The following is a 16,279-nucleotide window of genomic DNA, read 5'->3' as shown; positions in this document are numbered from 1 at the left end:
GGAGTGCAGTGGCCTGATCTCAGCTCACTGCAAGCTCCGCCTCCCGGGATTACACCATTCTCCTGCCTCAGCCTCCTGAGTAGCTGGGACTACAGGCGCCCGCCACCTCGCCCAGCTAGTTTTTTGTAGTTTTTTTTTAGTAGAGATGGGGTTTCACCGGGTTAGCCAGGATGGTCTCGATCTCCTGACCTCGTGATCCGCCCGTCTCGGCTTCCCAAAGTGCTGGGATTACAGGCTTGAGCCACCGCGCCTGGCCTTTTTTTTTTTTAATGAGACAGTCTTGCTCTGTCACCCAGGCTGGAGTGCAGTAGTGCAATCTCAGCTCACTACAACCTCCACTTCCCGGGTTCAAGTGATTCTCCTGCCTCAGTCTCTCGAGTAGCTGGGACTACAGGTGTGTGCCACCGTGTCCAGCTAAATTTTAATATTTTTTATTAGAGACAGGGTTTTGTCATGTTGGCCAGGCTGCTCTCGAACTCCTGACCTCAGGTGATCCACCCACCTCGGCCTTGCAAAGTGCTGGGATTACAGGCATGAGACACCACGCCCAACTGACTACCTGGTATCTACTGTGTAACACTGGATATATGGTGATGCCATTTACTGAGACAGGGAATAATAGAGATTTGTTTTTAGGTTGGGCACAGTGGCTCATGCTTGCAATCCCAGCACTGCTTGGGATTGCCCAGGATCACTTGAGCCCAGGAGTTCAAGACCAGCCTGGGCAACACAGTAAAACCTCATCTACACTAAAAAAAAAAAAAAAAAAAAAAAAAAAAAGTCAGCCAAGTGTAGTGGCACATGCCTGTAGTCCCAGCTACTCGGAAGGAGGCTGAGGCAGGAGGATCCCTTGAACCCAGGGACTGAGGCTGCAGAGAGCCATGATCTTGCCACTGCACTCCAGCCTGGGTGACATTTCACACACACACACACACACACACACACACACACACACACACACAGATACTTGTTTTCGTTGCTGTGGTGGTTGGTTTGCAAGAGAGATAACGTGTGTCAGTGTTGTGGGGTTTTTTTCCCCAACTAAATTAGAATCTTTTTATTCTCTTAGTAATCTCTTCCAGAGTCAACTACTTCCATTGTAGGTGCTAAAATGTGTAAGGCTCCACTTCAGATGCTGGCACTGCTATAAGCATGGTCTCTCCCTTTTACTGCAACTCAGAATTAAAATTTTTGCTTCTTATTTTTTATATTTCAGTTCCAGAAGTAGTTTCCACCATAAAAGTTATCTAATGACAGTCTTATTCTTTCTAGTAGTGGCTTACTGCCAGGCTCTAGCTTCTCCAGGAACATTACAAGATGGATTTAGTTTAAATATGTATTAAAATAAAAGGTATTCTCTCAAATGAGTTTAAATGCATTTTATTTTTAGACAACCTACATGGCACATTTTTCTTAAAAACAATGCATCCACTCCACGCATCCACAGTCAAAATAAATGAAGAGCTCAAGATGACATCAGTCCCATTTGTCTTAAGTCCTGGTGTTGTATGAATGACAAGCAGTAGCCAGTTACGATGATAAGTGATAGATACAAAGTAATTGCCGAATTTTTTTAACATTTTTCCATTTCTGAACCACCCTTAAAGAAAATCATTTATGCGGTCACACTATCCTCATGATAGTCCAATAGAGCAACCATACCATCTGGATTCATGTTTTCACAAATAAAGAACTAGTAGTTTTTGCAATTAGCAAGGATGTGCAGCTTCTGTCGCAAAAGGTTTTACTCTTTCTGGTCTCTGTCCTTCAAGTTTGCCTTTGATTGTTATAATGTAATCTTTGATGTAGTTCTTGTAGGTGTTTTTAGTGAAGCTGGTTTCTTGCAAGTGATAGTTTGTGACAGCAACAACAACAGTGATAACTGTGGTTTTGGTACCTTTGCCCTCCAGACCTTCAACAGAGGCATTTCCACTAATGAGGAAGTCATCAATGTTACCCTCTGTCTTACTGACCATCTTGCCCTCCACCACCAGGCACAGCCCATCTGCAATCTCCCAAATCTCATAAATATGGAAGAACACCTATCTCATCATAGCTGATGAGATGTTGGTAAACAATCATGATGGCAGCTGAAGGGAGACAGAGGACAGCGGTGCTAGCTTAGCAGGAGCCGGGAGCTCTGGGCCAGGGTGGTGGAGCCAGAGCGCTCCAGGAAAGGGGAACCACGGAAAAAGCTATGTCAGTTTTTTATGTATTGAGTTCAAGACGTCTTTAAGCACTTAAAATATTTAAGTAAGGTGTCCAGTAAGTTGTTAGATGTACATATCAGGAGATTAAAGAAAAAGCAGAGCCTGCTGATAAACATTCATGAGTTATCTGTGTAACTAATACTGAACTAATGAGACTAGAGAGTCCTGCTTAGGAAGAAATAGAAAAGAAAGGTAGACATTAAAATGGAACCAAGAGGAATACCTCAGCATTTAAAGAATAAAGAGAGGCCAGGCGTGGTGGCTCATGCGTGTAATCCCAGCACTTTGGGAAGCCAAAGTGGGCGGATCACGAGGTCAGGAGATCAAGACCATCCTGGCTAACACGGTGAAACCCCATCTCTACAAAAAAAAAATACAAAAAATTAGCTGGGCGTGGTGGCGGGCACCTACAGTCCCAGCTACTCGGGAGGCTGAGGTAGGAGAATGGGGTGAACCCGGGAGGCGGAGCTTGCAGTAAGCGGAGATGCGCCACTGCACTCCAGCCTGGGCGACAGAGTCAGACTCCATCTCAAAAAAAAAAAGAGAGAGAGAGAGAGAATAAATAGAAATGGGCTGGCAAAGACGACTGCAAAGTGGCCTTAGGCAGAAACCAGGAGAGGGGTGGGTGTCATAGATTCAAAGAAGAATGTTTCAAGGAGGACGTGGTTGGCATTGAAAGCTACTTTTCAAAGTAAAGTAAGGTAATGAAAAATGCCATTTGGAATTAGTGGCATGGTGGTGCTTAATGAAGAGCTAATCCATTAGCATGATGGGGCAGAAGCCAGATTAGAATGAGCTGAATACTGAATGGGAAACAGGGAAATAGAAATGAGTTTGGTTGTAAAGCGAAGACAAGCTAAATCTGCAGTTGGAAAGCAAAGCAGGTTAAAGGTGGGGTTTTGATGTTTTGTTTTTTAAAAAACTTGACAGTGATTTGAAGATATTTAAAGCAAAACGATAAAAGCCAGTAAAGAGAGGCAGAAGTTGAAAATATAAGAAAGATAAGAGAAAATCAATAGTATAAGGTTCTTGAAGACGTAAGAAGGAATGAGATTCAGAGGGTATACAGAGGAGCAGTCCTTAGATAGGAGGACAGAAAATTCTTCAATGTGACAGGAAAGAACAATGAGGGAATAAAAGCAACTGCAGGTCTGGCATGTGCATCTGTTAGCAGGAAATTAAGGGAAATCCTGTCTGATGATTTTTATTTTTTCTGAAGCTTTGTCATCTGCTAAAAGTCAGAAGGAAAGAGGGAGGGTGAGAGATCTGAAAACAGTGGAGGCCTAAATAGTTGCCCAGTCAGATTCCTGTGGGATGTTTATTTCTTGTTTGTTTTAACTTCATTCCATTACCGTTTTTTCTTTTTCTATACACTCATATTTAATTATAGTTTTCTAAAATGAAATAACTGCTTGAACAATTTCTCTGGTTTTATACACAACCCAAATATCAAATTCAATTTTGCCATTTCCATCACAATGACTATTTATCCATAATGCTTCCTATTAGCTCTTCTGTTTAAAACTCAAAAAGGAAGATCCATATATCATTTTACAGGAATTTCAGAACTACCCATCCTGCTTACATATAGGTAAACAAGTATTTGGTATATCCACAAATTTTACCTTCATGCATCTAGAAGATGCAGCATTTGTTCAGAGGACTTTACACCACATTACTTCTTTCTTTCAAAATGGCCTCAACAATTCTCCTTATCCTGTGCACATTGCTATTCATGCTGTGACTTTGCTTTTCCTACCGTCGGAGGTGGAGTCTGTTTCCTCACCCTACAAATCTGGGCTAGATTTTGCCCTACAGAATTTCATAGAAGTGACAGCAAATAACTTCCTAACCTAGAGTTTAAGAACCCTGATAGCTCCTGCTGTCACCTTCTTGGAATGTGGTACTTCAAAATAAAAAAGCCCAAGCTAGCCTTCTGACAGATAATACCACAAAGAAAAAGTCCCAGCCAACAGTACCAACTCCCTGACACAAGAACAATTTCTCTGGTTTTATATACAAACCAAATAAATGAGAGAGAGTCATTTTAGACCATCTATACCCAGCTGAACCATCAGATGACTGTAGAAGGAACCCTAGATGAGATCAGGAAAAGAACTGCACATTTCAGACTAGCTCAGATTGCAAATTCACAGAATTGTGAGAAAATAAAACAACTGTTTTAACCCAAAAAGTCTGAAACAATGACCTATTTGTTTTTTTTTTTTTTGGGGGGGGGGGGTGGGCGTTGTTTGTTTTTCTGAGACAGGATCTCACTTTGTCACCCAGGCTGGAGTGCAATGGCATGATCACGGCTCACTTCAGCCTTGACCTCCTGGGCTCAAGGAGTACCACCTCAGCCTCTTGAGTAGCTCAGACTATAGGCACACGCTACCTCTCAACCAGCCAGTTTTTGCATTTTTGTAGAGATGGGGTTTACCATGTTGCCCAGGCTGGTCTGAAACTCCTGAGCTCAAGTAATTCACCCACCTTGGCCTCCCAAAGTGTGATTATAGGTGTGAGCCACTGTGCCCAGCCACGCAATTACCAAAATTTTAATTTATTTTCTATTTTGAAAATGCAGAAAAATGACTGAATATATAAATTTAGCACTTTTCTCATGGGACAATCATAAACAATATGACATTTACATTTAATATTTGCTGGCACCTAAATTTAAGACTTCTTTAAAACAAAATTACCAGAATTATAGTCTTGAGATTCAGCCACCATCCATTTATTTATTAATCACCCTACTATGTTGCCGAACCAGAGAAACTGATCGTGTATCAGTGAACAAACAAAAAAAAAATTTTTAAATCCTTGCCCTCGCTTTTCACATTGGGGAGTTACAGACAACTCAATTCCAGAATACATTATTTTCTAATATATTAGTACTACAATGACATCCATAATTTTCAAGGGAAGAACATATACAGAGAAATGTGCATATTACACTAATAAGCACTCTTACCCTCATGCCAAGCACCAAGAACCCAATCTCTTCCATTAATGGGTACTTGCTGACCTGTTGCTGAATCTTCTCAGATGAGGCAAAAGGATCATAGCTTTTTTGCCCTATCTTTACATCCATTATACAGGGCTTATTAAATTTATGGGTCACATCTTCCAGTTTTAGGTATAAATCTGTTATTAAAGAAAAATATTAGTTAGTAATAGGCAAACATATTACTACTCAAGTACTTGCCAGGAAAAAACAAAATGAGAAAATCCTAAAACACAGAAAAAAGTTAAAATAAATGTAGAGTCAATAATTATTCTTACTCTACCTAAAAAAAAAAAACCCTAAACAACAAATTTATAACAAGTATAAACATCACAGAGAAACTCCTGCAGGAGGTGAATTAAATAAATTCAACCATAAGCAAAAGACAGCAGATACAAGGTTTCCAACAATATTAAAAAGGCAATGGGATCATTTCAAAAGTTTTTCCAGAATGCATTCCCCTTGTAAATACAATTTAAGCCATATATTTCAGCAGATCTCTTAGTATATTATTAATTTTTAAAAATTTATTCGTTTAAAATTAGTAATCGGAATAAATCCTTCCCACAGAGCAATACAACAGAAGTACAGATTAAGAAAGGGTAAACCAATCCAAATGATGATCATTGTCAAATATACATTTTAGTCTTACTAGTTTCCAAAGAGAAACACGTATCTTGCTTTTCATTTTTTTGAGCTAGGGTCTTGCTTTGTTGCTGCCTGGGCTAGACTGCAGAGGCCAAGCTTGGCTCAGTGTAACCTCTGCCTCCCGGGATCAAGCAATTCTTGGGTGCCTCTGGCTGTCAAATAACTGGGATGACAGGCATGTACACCGCCTGGCTAATTTTTATATTTTCAGTAGAGATGGTGTTTTGCCATGTTGGCCAGCCTGGTCTCGAACTTCTGGCCTCAAGTGATCTGCCTGTCTCAGCCTCCCAAACTGCTGAGATTACAGGTTTGAGTCACCACGCTCAGCCCCTCTAGCCCTTTTTTTTTTTTTTTTTTTTTGTGAACACAGGCATTTCCCAAAAGTTGCTCTGTATATCTTGCTGGCATCCTACATACATCTTTCCACAAAAAAATTAAATAGAGATTCAAATATAGTATTATAAAAGCCCCAGTTATCATACACGGCTGACCTTATAGTTTTAGTTTGAAAGCAAGGGTCCAGGTCCCCTGAGGGAAACAGTAAGGAAAGAAATTCTTCCCTCCTTTCCTGGGTTAAAGAATTGTCTCAGCTGAGCCAGATACCTCATGCCTGTAATCCCAGTACTTTAGGAGGCCAAGGCAGATGGATCACCTGAGGGTGAGAGTTCGAGACCAGCCTGACCAACATGGAGAAACCCCATCTCTTCTAAAAATACAAAATTAGCCAGGCATGGTGGCAGGTGCCTGTAATTCCAGCTACTTGGGAGGCTGAGGCAGGAGAATGGCTTGAATCTGGGAGGCAGAGGTTGTGGTGAGCCGAGATCGCGCCATTGCACTCCAGCCTGGGCAAGAAGAGCAAAACTCCATTTCAAAAAAAAAAAAAAGAATCGTCTCAAAGTTCTGAATGAGATCATGACTCATTTTTTAGTTAGGAATGCAATAAAAAGTATTTCTCCTCAAAGACAGAAAAGATTACTTTCAACCAAGGTGACAAATAAGGTTAGAGAAGGTGTGTATTTTTTCTGAAATAAATAAAAGAGTACCGGGGTAAGAGAAGCCTTACTCTCTGATGTCCTTTCATTATCCCCATCCCATCAAGACTAGCATAGTTACTGAATTACAATAAAGTTTGTGCTCAAACAAAAGTGAGAACCCAGTTAAGGCTTGAAAAGTTTTAAGCCCCTCAGATTTAAAAGGCATAAATCTTCTCCTTCAAAGGATAAGAGATACTTTTTATTCTTTAGTCAAAGAAGATGAGAGCAGGGTTATAACTCTGTAGAACTAAGTGAAGTTAAGCCCAAATATAACAAAAAAGTTATTGCAGTCCAAGGGAGCAGCACTGACATACCCAAGGAGCCCTCCACACTTGAAAGAAAGATTCTCCCAGACAGACACCTTCAGGATAAGATAAAACAAAAGATCTTGACAGAGACATGAAACTGCTGTCTGTGAAAACTAATGGGACAAGTGGAAATATCCTGATCAAGGAGTTGGAACACACCTAAGCTTCTGTGTCTAAAAGATAACCACGGATGGTATGAGAGAAGAAAGCAGCACAGAACAGTTACCTTCAGATTTTCTCCTCCCATCTCCAACTACCTTAAGCAAAAAGGAAGAAAACAGATGCAGCAGCCCCTCTCTAGGGCTGCATAATAATTTCAGTAAAAAGACTTGAATTCAAATATCAGAATAAAACTAATTAGATAGTAATACATAGTAGAGCAGATCCTTGGCATTCACCAATTTATTATCATTAATTTAGACTCAAGGGACTCCAGAAATCTTACTGGGGTGAAGTTGTATATGGGAGTATAAAGATAGTGAGAGAACATAGCTAACTGTCATAGCATCTATATCGCACTGTAGGGTTAGTATCTTCTACCTGTCAACTTGATAGTGATTAAAAACAAACAACAAACTTTTTAAGATAAGATAAAGATAACAGAACCTAGAGTAAAGGCTTTGCAAATCTGAAATAAAATCCCCTATCTCTTCCTTTTTCTCTTTGAAAGGAGTAAAATACAAATGCAAACTATATATAGTGGAAATACAATAAATGTTTGCTGAATGAATGAGTGTTTGCCCTTCCCATTCCTATTATCTAGTGAAACTTTAGACGTGGCCTTCCTCATGCTATAATAAATTGAGGCACCCCTTCAGTAAATAGGGATGAATACCACGGGTTTTATTTGATATTTAGTTACACTATCCAAATGTGTTTTTCTTTACTTTCAGGTCCTTATTATGTTTTATATGGTTGGAATTGCCAAATAACTGCTAAATTATTTCTTATTAGCCTTCAGAAATAAAAGTGTAAGTTAAGCCTATTGAAGACTGGTTTGGTGTTTTCTTTCTGTTCTCTAATCTTACATTTTTTTAAGTGAAAATAAGAACTTGAGATTCTCATTTCTATCTTTCCCTCTGAGTTAAAAAATAAACATCAAAACCTGCTTTAGAGATGCAGAATTCTTACAAAAGAATGTGATACCATGTATTTCACCACTTACTGCAAGTGCTTTTGAAAAAGGTAAATAGAAAAATAGGGTATGATCTGAGCATTGAGATTTTTACTGATTTTTTACAGGCTGTCATTAATAGAAATAAATCTGAGTATTAATTCACCCTGAAAAATGCTATTAGCAAATTCTTTCCCTAGAATAGAGCTTAATTCAAGGTAGGTCAATCCTGAGACTCACTTACTTAAATAACCAAAGACATTTTACTACAGGGAGCCTCACTTACAAAGCAATATCAAATTCTGGATTAACAAAGGACATCTTTTCAGCTAGGCCCCTCTGGGTGTAGAGTGGAGCAGTATTTTTCCATTTCTAGGTCACAACCCATCATTGGATTATGAATTCAACTTAATAGGTTGTAACCAAAAGTTCCCTAAATGAAAGAGAGAAGAGAATATATGAGACTATCTCACATAGAGTAAGACTAAGTATTGTTGTCTGGGTTGGTCTTAGTCTTATAAACACTGAGTTGCAATGTAAAAATGTATTTATTACGTATCATAGACTAAGACGTTTATTCCCCCCATGCCCGAAAGGCCCAGTGTTTTTTTTTCCTTTTAGACAAAGAAGTTTTAAAAACATCTAACTAGATAGAATGTCACTACGTCATTAGTATGTCTGCCCAGCTCAAGAACTATCCTCAGACCTACAGAAGTGGTCCCTTTGCCAACACCATCATACTTTGGGAATCCAGCCCATGGGCCATCGTCACTGACTGGGGCAGGAGCAAATACCTGATACAAGCTTGGCCAGTCTTGCCAATTTGGAACTGGAATGCAGAGAAAACCTGTTGCTAACCTCTGTAGGTGACTGATACTATAACATGTAAGTCCCTTGGTAGGGAGGGGAGAGGTGTGGATAGCAAGGAAGGCAGAGGAGAGAACAGAAAGGGCTAACAAAATATGCAGAGAGAGATCTCCCTGGGCTTTGGGTTCAGATTCTACTTCCAGTCCCATCTGAGACTCAGATGCATGGCCCTTGGCTTTCATAAGACCCCCATATCCTTATAAGAACTTTTCCTTGTTGCTTAATCAAGTTCAAGTTCATTTCTATAACTTGTGCCCAAAGAATCTTAACTGAGATAATACAGTTTAAAGTAAATGCTTTAAAAGAAGAAAAAGGAGGCTCAAATTTCAACTCTACAATTTGCTAGCCTGTGACCTCAGGAGCACTTACCAAAACCTCAACTGTATGTAAAATGCAGATAATTATAGACTCTACCACACAGATATTAAGAAGACTAAATGAGATAAAATACAGTAAAGCACTTAGCATAGTGTCAGTCCTCACCCCATAAATGCAGGTTACACATTCCCACATCCCCTCCAAAGTAAAATTTCATACATTCCATATATAATTACTGTCAAGGCACACAGGTGAAGAAAACAGATAAAAACCTGCCTTCATAGAGCTGCTTTTGAAGAGTTGAAATCGCATTACGCTTAGCATAATTGCTGCTACGTATTTGGTACTCACTGAATATTAATTTTATCAGTATATATAAATATTAAACATGCAAGTTACTGATAAATATTAAAACCTGCTAACCATGTTAGGTCACCAACGAGTCCAGGTCTAACTTCGATATTCAGTATAAATAAAAATATAAGATGATTCCCTGGAGTCTATTCTTATCCTTCCAGATGAGACAAGCATAATAAACACAAAATTAAAAGATGTATTCACAACTTAATTATGCACTTGATAATGGATATTCTCCAACCCTCAAGCTAATATCAAGCCTTAGCCTTTAGTTAAATATTAAAAATAATAGCTATATATAATAAACCTACTTATTACATATTGATTTCATCTCAAGTTAAAGTAACTCTCTTTTGCATGTGTCATGACTGCAAAACACACTCAATCTGACCACTAACCTCAAGTATGCCCTTAAAGTTGCTCAACTATCATGATCTGTTTCCCAAATCTCCTCACTTTTCCATCCTCTGAGACTACTATTTCATCCTTCCTTCCCCCATCATCCATAAGCTCAGCTTGCCTATTTTTTTTTTTTTAATTCTAAAGAAAAAGGTACAGCTTAGTCAAGGTTATAGATGGTAAACATTACTACAATAAATATGACAGCTAGGTTTTCTTTGATGCAATAGTAACATAAAAAAGATGACAGTAAATAAGAAATTTGTTCTAAGACTGATCCAAAAAAATCTAATGAACTAAAAATAAGATAGATTTTTGTTGTTGTTGTTTGAGACAGGGTCTCACTCTGTCACCCAGGATGGAGTACAGCAGTACAGTCATGGCTCACCGCAGCCTCGAACTCCTGGGCTAAAGTGATCCTTTCACTGCAGCCTCCTGAGTAGCTGGGACTACAGGTGCATGTCACCACACCCAGCTAATTTTTATTTTTTTCTTTTCTTTTCTCTTTATTTTATTTTTGAAACAGGGTCTCTCTCTGTCACCCAGGCTGGAGTGCAGTGGTTGATCTTGGCTCACTGCAACCTCTGCCTTCTGGGTTCAAGCCAATTCTGTTGCCTCAGCCTCCTGAGTAGCTGGGACTATAGGCACCCACCACCATGCCCAGTTAAGTTTTGTATTTTTAGTAGAGACAGAGTTTCACCATGTTTGCCGGGCTGGTCTTGAACTCCTGGCCTCAGGTGATCCACCCGCCTCAGCCTCCCAGAGTGCTGGGATTACAGACATTAGCCACCGCACCTGGCCTAATTTTTAAAATTTGTTGTAGATACAGAGTCTTGTTATGTTGCCCAGGCTGGTCTTGAATTCCTGCCTTAAGCAATCCTCCTACCTTGGCCTCCCAAAGTGCTGGGATTACAGGTGAGAGCCACTGCGCCTGGCAAGATAGATGTGTTCTATCTGGAAGAGTTTAAGTTCACTCTGTTCAAGGTCAAGAATATAAATTAGACTATATTAATATGATGTTTGGAAAATACATTGTAAAATAATTATAATATGACTATTTCATATGATGTAGTTTATAAGGCAGAATTCTGAATATTAGAATAGAGATTATTTTTACATATCTATATACATAGACATGTGTGTATCATAAAGATAGATAGCACAATTAACTAGATTTACTTTTATAACTCTGAAAACTCTATTTAGGACTCTTATGAAGTGAGTCCTGCAGAAGTCTAAGGACGGGCACTTGTAAACCCCAGATCTAAGAGAGAGAGAGTCTGTAAAGTTTAGTGCTGGTACTTGTATAATAAATAAAAGGATATCTACTCTTCATAAATACATAGAGTTCATTTCAAGAGGTAACAATGTTTAGAAATAAAGTTACGTTTAAGAGGCTATGGTCAATAACTTATCACTTATTAATTTATAGAAATATATAAAGAATTTCTATAGTCCCTTAATTTTTCTGAGGTAAAGATCATGAAAATATCACGTGTTCAGAAATATAACACTTCCTGCTGTTTTAAGCAGACTACATAAGATCCCTCTGTGGCTTTACCAAGGACATTGTTTTCATGCTCAAAATATTTATATATTTCATGATGCTGATGACAGTATGAGATTATGTTTGGTTAAGTGAAGTAACTCAGGAATGGAAAACCAAATATTGTATGTTCTCACTCATAAGTCGGAGCAAAACTATGAGGATGCAAAGGCATAAGAATAATACAGTGGACTTTGGGGATTCCGGGGAAAGGGCGGAAGGTGGGTGAGGGATAAAAGACTACACACTGGGTACAGTGTACAGTGCTCCGGCAATGGGTGCACCAAAATCTCAGAAATCACCACGAAAGAACTTATTCATGTAACGAAATACCACCTGTTCCCCAAAAACCTATTGAAATTTTAAAAAATTTAAAAATAAAGATTACACCAGGTTACTATGAATGGAACTTTTCTATCTTGCTAAACATATATAATTAAATATAATTATCTTAAACATAAGTTAAATATACATATTGTTTTATAAGTGTTAGGTATAAAAAAATTCCTTTAGCTAATTTTCTACTGCTATTCTTGATATCCTAAGAAAAAGAGGCAAAAAGTAAGTGCCCTACAGAAAAATCTCAGAAAATCTAGAGATAACTAAATAGAAAAGCTGAAATAACCAGTTCCTTTAAAGGGAAGAAAACAGGGAGGGCATTTAGGGAATTGAAGGAATACTTATTTATAGCCCCTTAATCAATATTGTTGATTTTATAAATTATGAAAATACAGATTTCAAATTGCATTAAGTTTTTCCTCACCCTATCTGGAAAATCTACTAGGTATTAGCTACTAGTTTGATTTCTAAACCTCACAAAAAGGAGGAAAAGCCAGAGGAAGAACCACTGCTCAATTATGAAGCCAACTGGAAAAACAGATGATATGGTTTGGCTCTCTGTCCCCAACCAAATGTCACCTCTAATTGGAATCCCCATGTACTGAGGGAGGAACCTGTTGGGAGGTGATTGGATTACGGGAGTGTTTTCCCCCAAATTGTTCTCATGACAGTGAGGGAGTTCTCATGAGATCTGATAGTTTTAAAAGTGGCAGTTTCCCCTGCACTTTCTCTCTCCTGCAGCCATGTAAGACCTGCCTTGTTTTTCCTTCACCTTCCCCCATGATTCTAAGTTTCCTGAGGCCTCCTCAGCCATGCAGAACTACGAGTCAACAAAATCTCTTTTCTTTATAAATTATCCAGTCTCAGGTAGTATCTTTAAAGCAGTATGAAAATGGACTAATACAATAAGACCTTTCTTTTCTATATCAATCTCCAGCTATTCCTGAGAACAATACAAGTTAAAAGCAGAAAGAATAATAAGTAGAGAATTTGGGTCCGCAGATTAGGGATGAAGGAAGAGGGATGCAACAGACATGTATGTCAGCTTGTTTCAGTTCATGCCTCCTGCAACATGACTAGTAGCTAGCTCCAGAAAACTACCAAACAGGCTAGAGATTACATTTGGAAAACTCTCAATTTTTTCAAACCTACTAAATGTTATACTTTTCTATCCCTCCAAATAATTATATCCAAAGGTTTTTGATGCTACATGTATTAGCCTCTTATGTGTTTATACACAGGTACAAATGATATTTATTTGTATGAATAGCATGAAATGTTCAAAGATAATTGCCAACAAATGTTATATTTTTAAATTCCAGGGCGGTTCCAAGATGGCCAAATAGGAACAGCTCCAGTCTACAGCTCCCAGCATGAGAGATGCACAAGACAGGTGATTTCTGCATTTCCAACTGAGGTACCGGGTTCATCTCACTGGGGCTTGTCGGACAGTGGGTGCAGCCCACTGAGCATGAGCTGAAGTAGGGTGAGGCATCACCTCACCCAGGAAGTCCAAGAGGTCAGGGAATTCCCATCCCTAGCCAAGGGAAGCTGTGACAGATGGCACCTGGAAAACTGGGTCACTCCCACCCTAATACTGTGCTTTTCCAAGGGTCTTAGCAAATGGCACAGCAGGAGATTATATCCCAGGCCTGGCATAGAGGGTCCCACACCCACGGAGCCTCGCTCATTGCTAGCACAGTCATCTGAGATGGAAGTGCAAGGTGGCAGCAAGGTTGGGGGAGGGGCGCCCGCCATTACTAAGCCTTCAGTAGGTAAACAAAGCAGCCAGGAAGCTTGAACTGGGTGGAGCCCGCTGCAGCTCAAGGAGGCCTGCCTGCCTCTGTAGACTCCACCTCTGGGGGCAGGACAAAGCCAAACAAAAGGCAGTAGAAACCTCTGCAGATTTAAATGTCCCTGTCTGACAGCTTTGAAGAGACTAGTGGTTCTCCCAAAATGGAGGTTGAGATCTGAGAACGGACAGACTCAAGTGGGTCCTTGACCCCCAAGCAGCCTAACCGGGAGGCACCCCCCAGTAGGGGCAGACTGACACCTCACACAGCTGGGTACCTCTCTGAGACGAAGCTTCCAGAGGAAAGATCAGGCAACAACATTTGCTGTTCAGCAATATTCGCTGTTCTGCAGCCTCCGCTGTTGATACCCAGGCAAATAGGGTCTGGAGTGGGACCTCCAGCAAACTCCAACAGACCTGCAGCTGAGGGTCCTGACTGTTAGAAGGAAAACTAACAAACAGAAAGGACATCCACACTGAAACCCCATCTGTACGTCACCATCATCAAAGAACAAAGGTAGATAAAACTACAAAGATGGGGGAAAAAAAGAGCAGAAAAGCTGAAAATTCTAAAAATCAGAGCACCTCTCCCCCTCCAAAGGAATGCAGCTGCTCACCAGCAACAGAACAAAGCTGGACGGAGAATAACTTTGACAAGTTGAGAGTAGGCTTCAGATGATCAAACTTCTCCAAGATAAAGGAGGAAGTTCGAACCCATGGCAAAGAAGACAAAAACCTTGAAAAAAGATTAGACAAATGGCTAACTAGAATAAACAGTGTAGAGAAGTCCTTAAATGACCTGATGGAGCTGAAAACCATGGCATGAGAACTACATGATGAATGCACAAGCTTCAGGAGCTGATTCGATCAACTGGAAGAAAGGGTAGCAGTGACTGAAGATCAAATGAATGAAATGAAGAAAGAAGAGAAGTTTAGAGAAAAAAGAGTAAACAGAAACAAAAAATCCTCCAAGAAATAGGGGACTATAAGAAAAGACCAAATCTATGTTTGATTGGTGTACCTGAAAGTGACAGGGAGAATGGAACCAAGTTGGAAAACACTCTTCAGGATATCATCCAGGAGAACTTCCCCAATCTAGCAAGGCAGGCCAATATTCAAATTCAGGAAATACAGAGAACGCCCCAAAGATACTCCTCGAGAAGGGCAGCTCCAAGAAGCATAATTGTCAGATTCACCAAAGTTGAAATGAAGGAAAAAATGTTAAGGGCAGCCAGAGAGAAAGGTCGGGTTACACACAAAGTGAAGCCCATCAGACTAAGAGCAGATCTCTCAGCAGAAACTCTACAAGTCAGAAAAGAGTGGGGGCCAATATTCAACATTCTTAAAGATAAGAATTCTCAACCCAGAATTTCATATATAGCCAAACTAAGCTTCATAAGTGAAGGAGAAATAAAATCCTTTACAGACAAGCAAATGTTGAGAGATTTTGTCACCACCAAGCATGCCCTACAAGAGCTCCTGAAGGAAGCGCTAAACATGGAAAGGAACAACCGGAACAAGCCACTTCTAAAACATGCCACATTGTAAAGACCATTGATGCCAGGAAGAAACTGCATCAACTAACGAGCAAAATAACCAGCTAACATCATAATGACAAGATCAAATTCACACATAATAATATTAAACTTAAATGTAAATGGGCTAAAGCTCCAATTAAAAGACACAGACTGGCAAACTGGATAAAGAGTCAAGACCCATCAGTGTGCTATATTCAGGAGACCCATCTCACATGCAGAGACACACATAGGCTCAAAATAAAGGGATGGAAGAGGATCTACCAAGCAAATGGAAAGCAAAAAAAAAAGCAGAGGTTGCAATCCTAGTCTCTGATAAAACAGACTTTAAACCAACAAAAGATCAAAAGAGACAAAGAAGGCCATTACACAATAGTAAAGGGATCACTCAATTCAACAAGTAGAGCAAACTATCCTAAATATATATGCACCCAACACAGGAGCACCCAGATTCATAAAGCAAGTCCTTAGAGACCTACAAAGAGACTGAGAATCCCACAAAATAATAATCGGAGACTTTTACACCTGACTGTCAACATTAGACAGATCAACAAGTCAGAAGGTTAACAAGGATATCCAGGAATTGAACTCAGCCCTGCACCAAGCAGATGTAATAGACATCTACAGAACTCACCACCTCAAATCAACAGAATATACATTCTTTTCAGCAACACATCGCACTTATTCCAAAATTGACCACATAGTTGAAAGTAAAGCACTCCTCAGCAAATGCAAAAGAACAGAAATTATAACAAATTGTCTCTCAGACCACAGTGCAATCAAACTAGAACTCAGGATTAAGAAA

The 16,279-nt window shown here is 39.6% G+C and overlaps 1 protein-coding gene and 1 pseudogene across 1 annotated transcript in view; both read right to left on the bottom strand.

Moving 5' to 3' along the window:
- IPMK (inositol polyphosphate multikinase) overlaps positions 1-16,279 on the bottom strand; it is a 74,141-nt gene that overhangs the window by 18,805 nt on the left and 39,057 nt on the right. The window contains exon 4 of the mRNA XM_011953461.1: positions 5,185-5,357. Coding sequence (XP_011808851.1) covers positions 5,185-5,357 — 173 coding nt within the window. The remainder of the gene's footprint in view (positions 1-5,184; positions 5,358-16,279) is intronic.
- Positions 1,574-2,082, bottom strand: LOC105519923 (annotated as a pseudogene).

This window comes from Colobus angolensis, unplaced genomic scaffold, assembly GCF_000951035.1.
Source record: "Colobus angolensis palliatus isolate OR3802 unplaced genomic scaffold, Cang.pa_1.0 Scaffold361, whole genome shotgun sequence".
NCBI classification, from domain to species: Eukaryota; Metazoa; Chordata; class Mammalia; order Primates; family Cercopithecidae; genus Colobus; species Colobus angolensis.
This window is presented reverse-complemented; position numbering and strand designations above follow the sequence as displayed.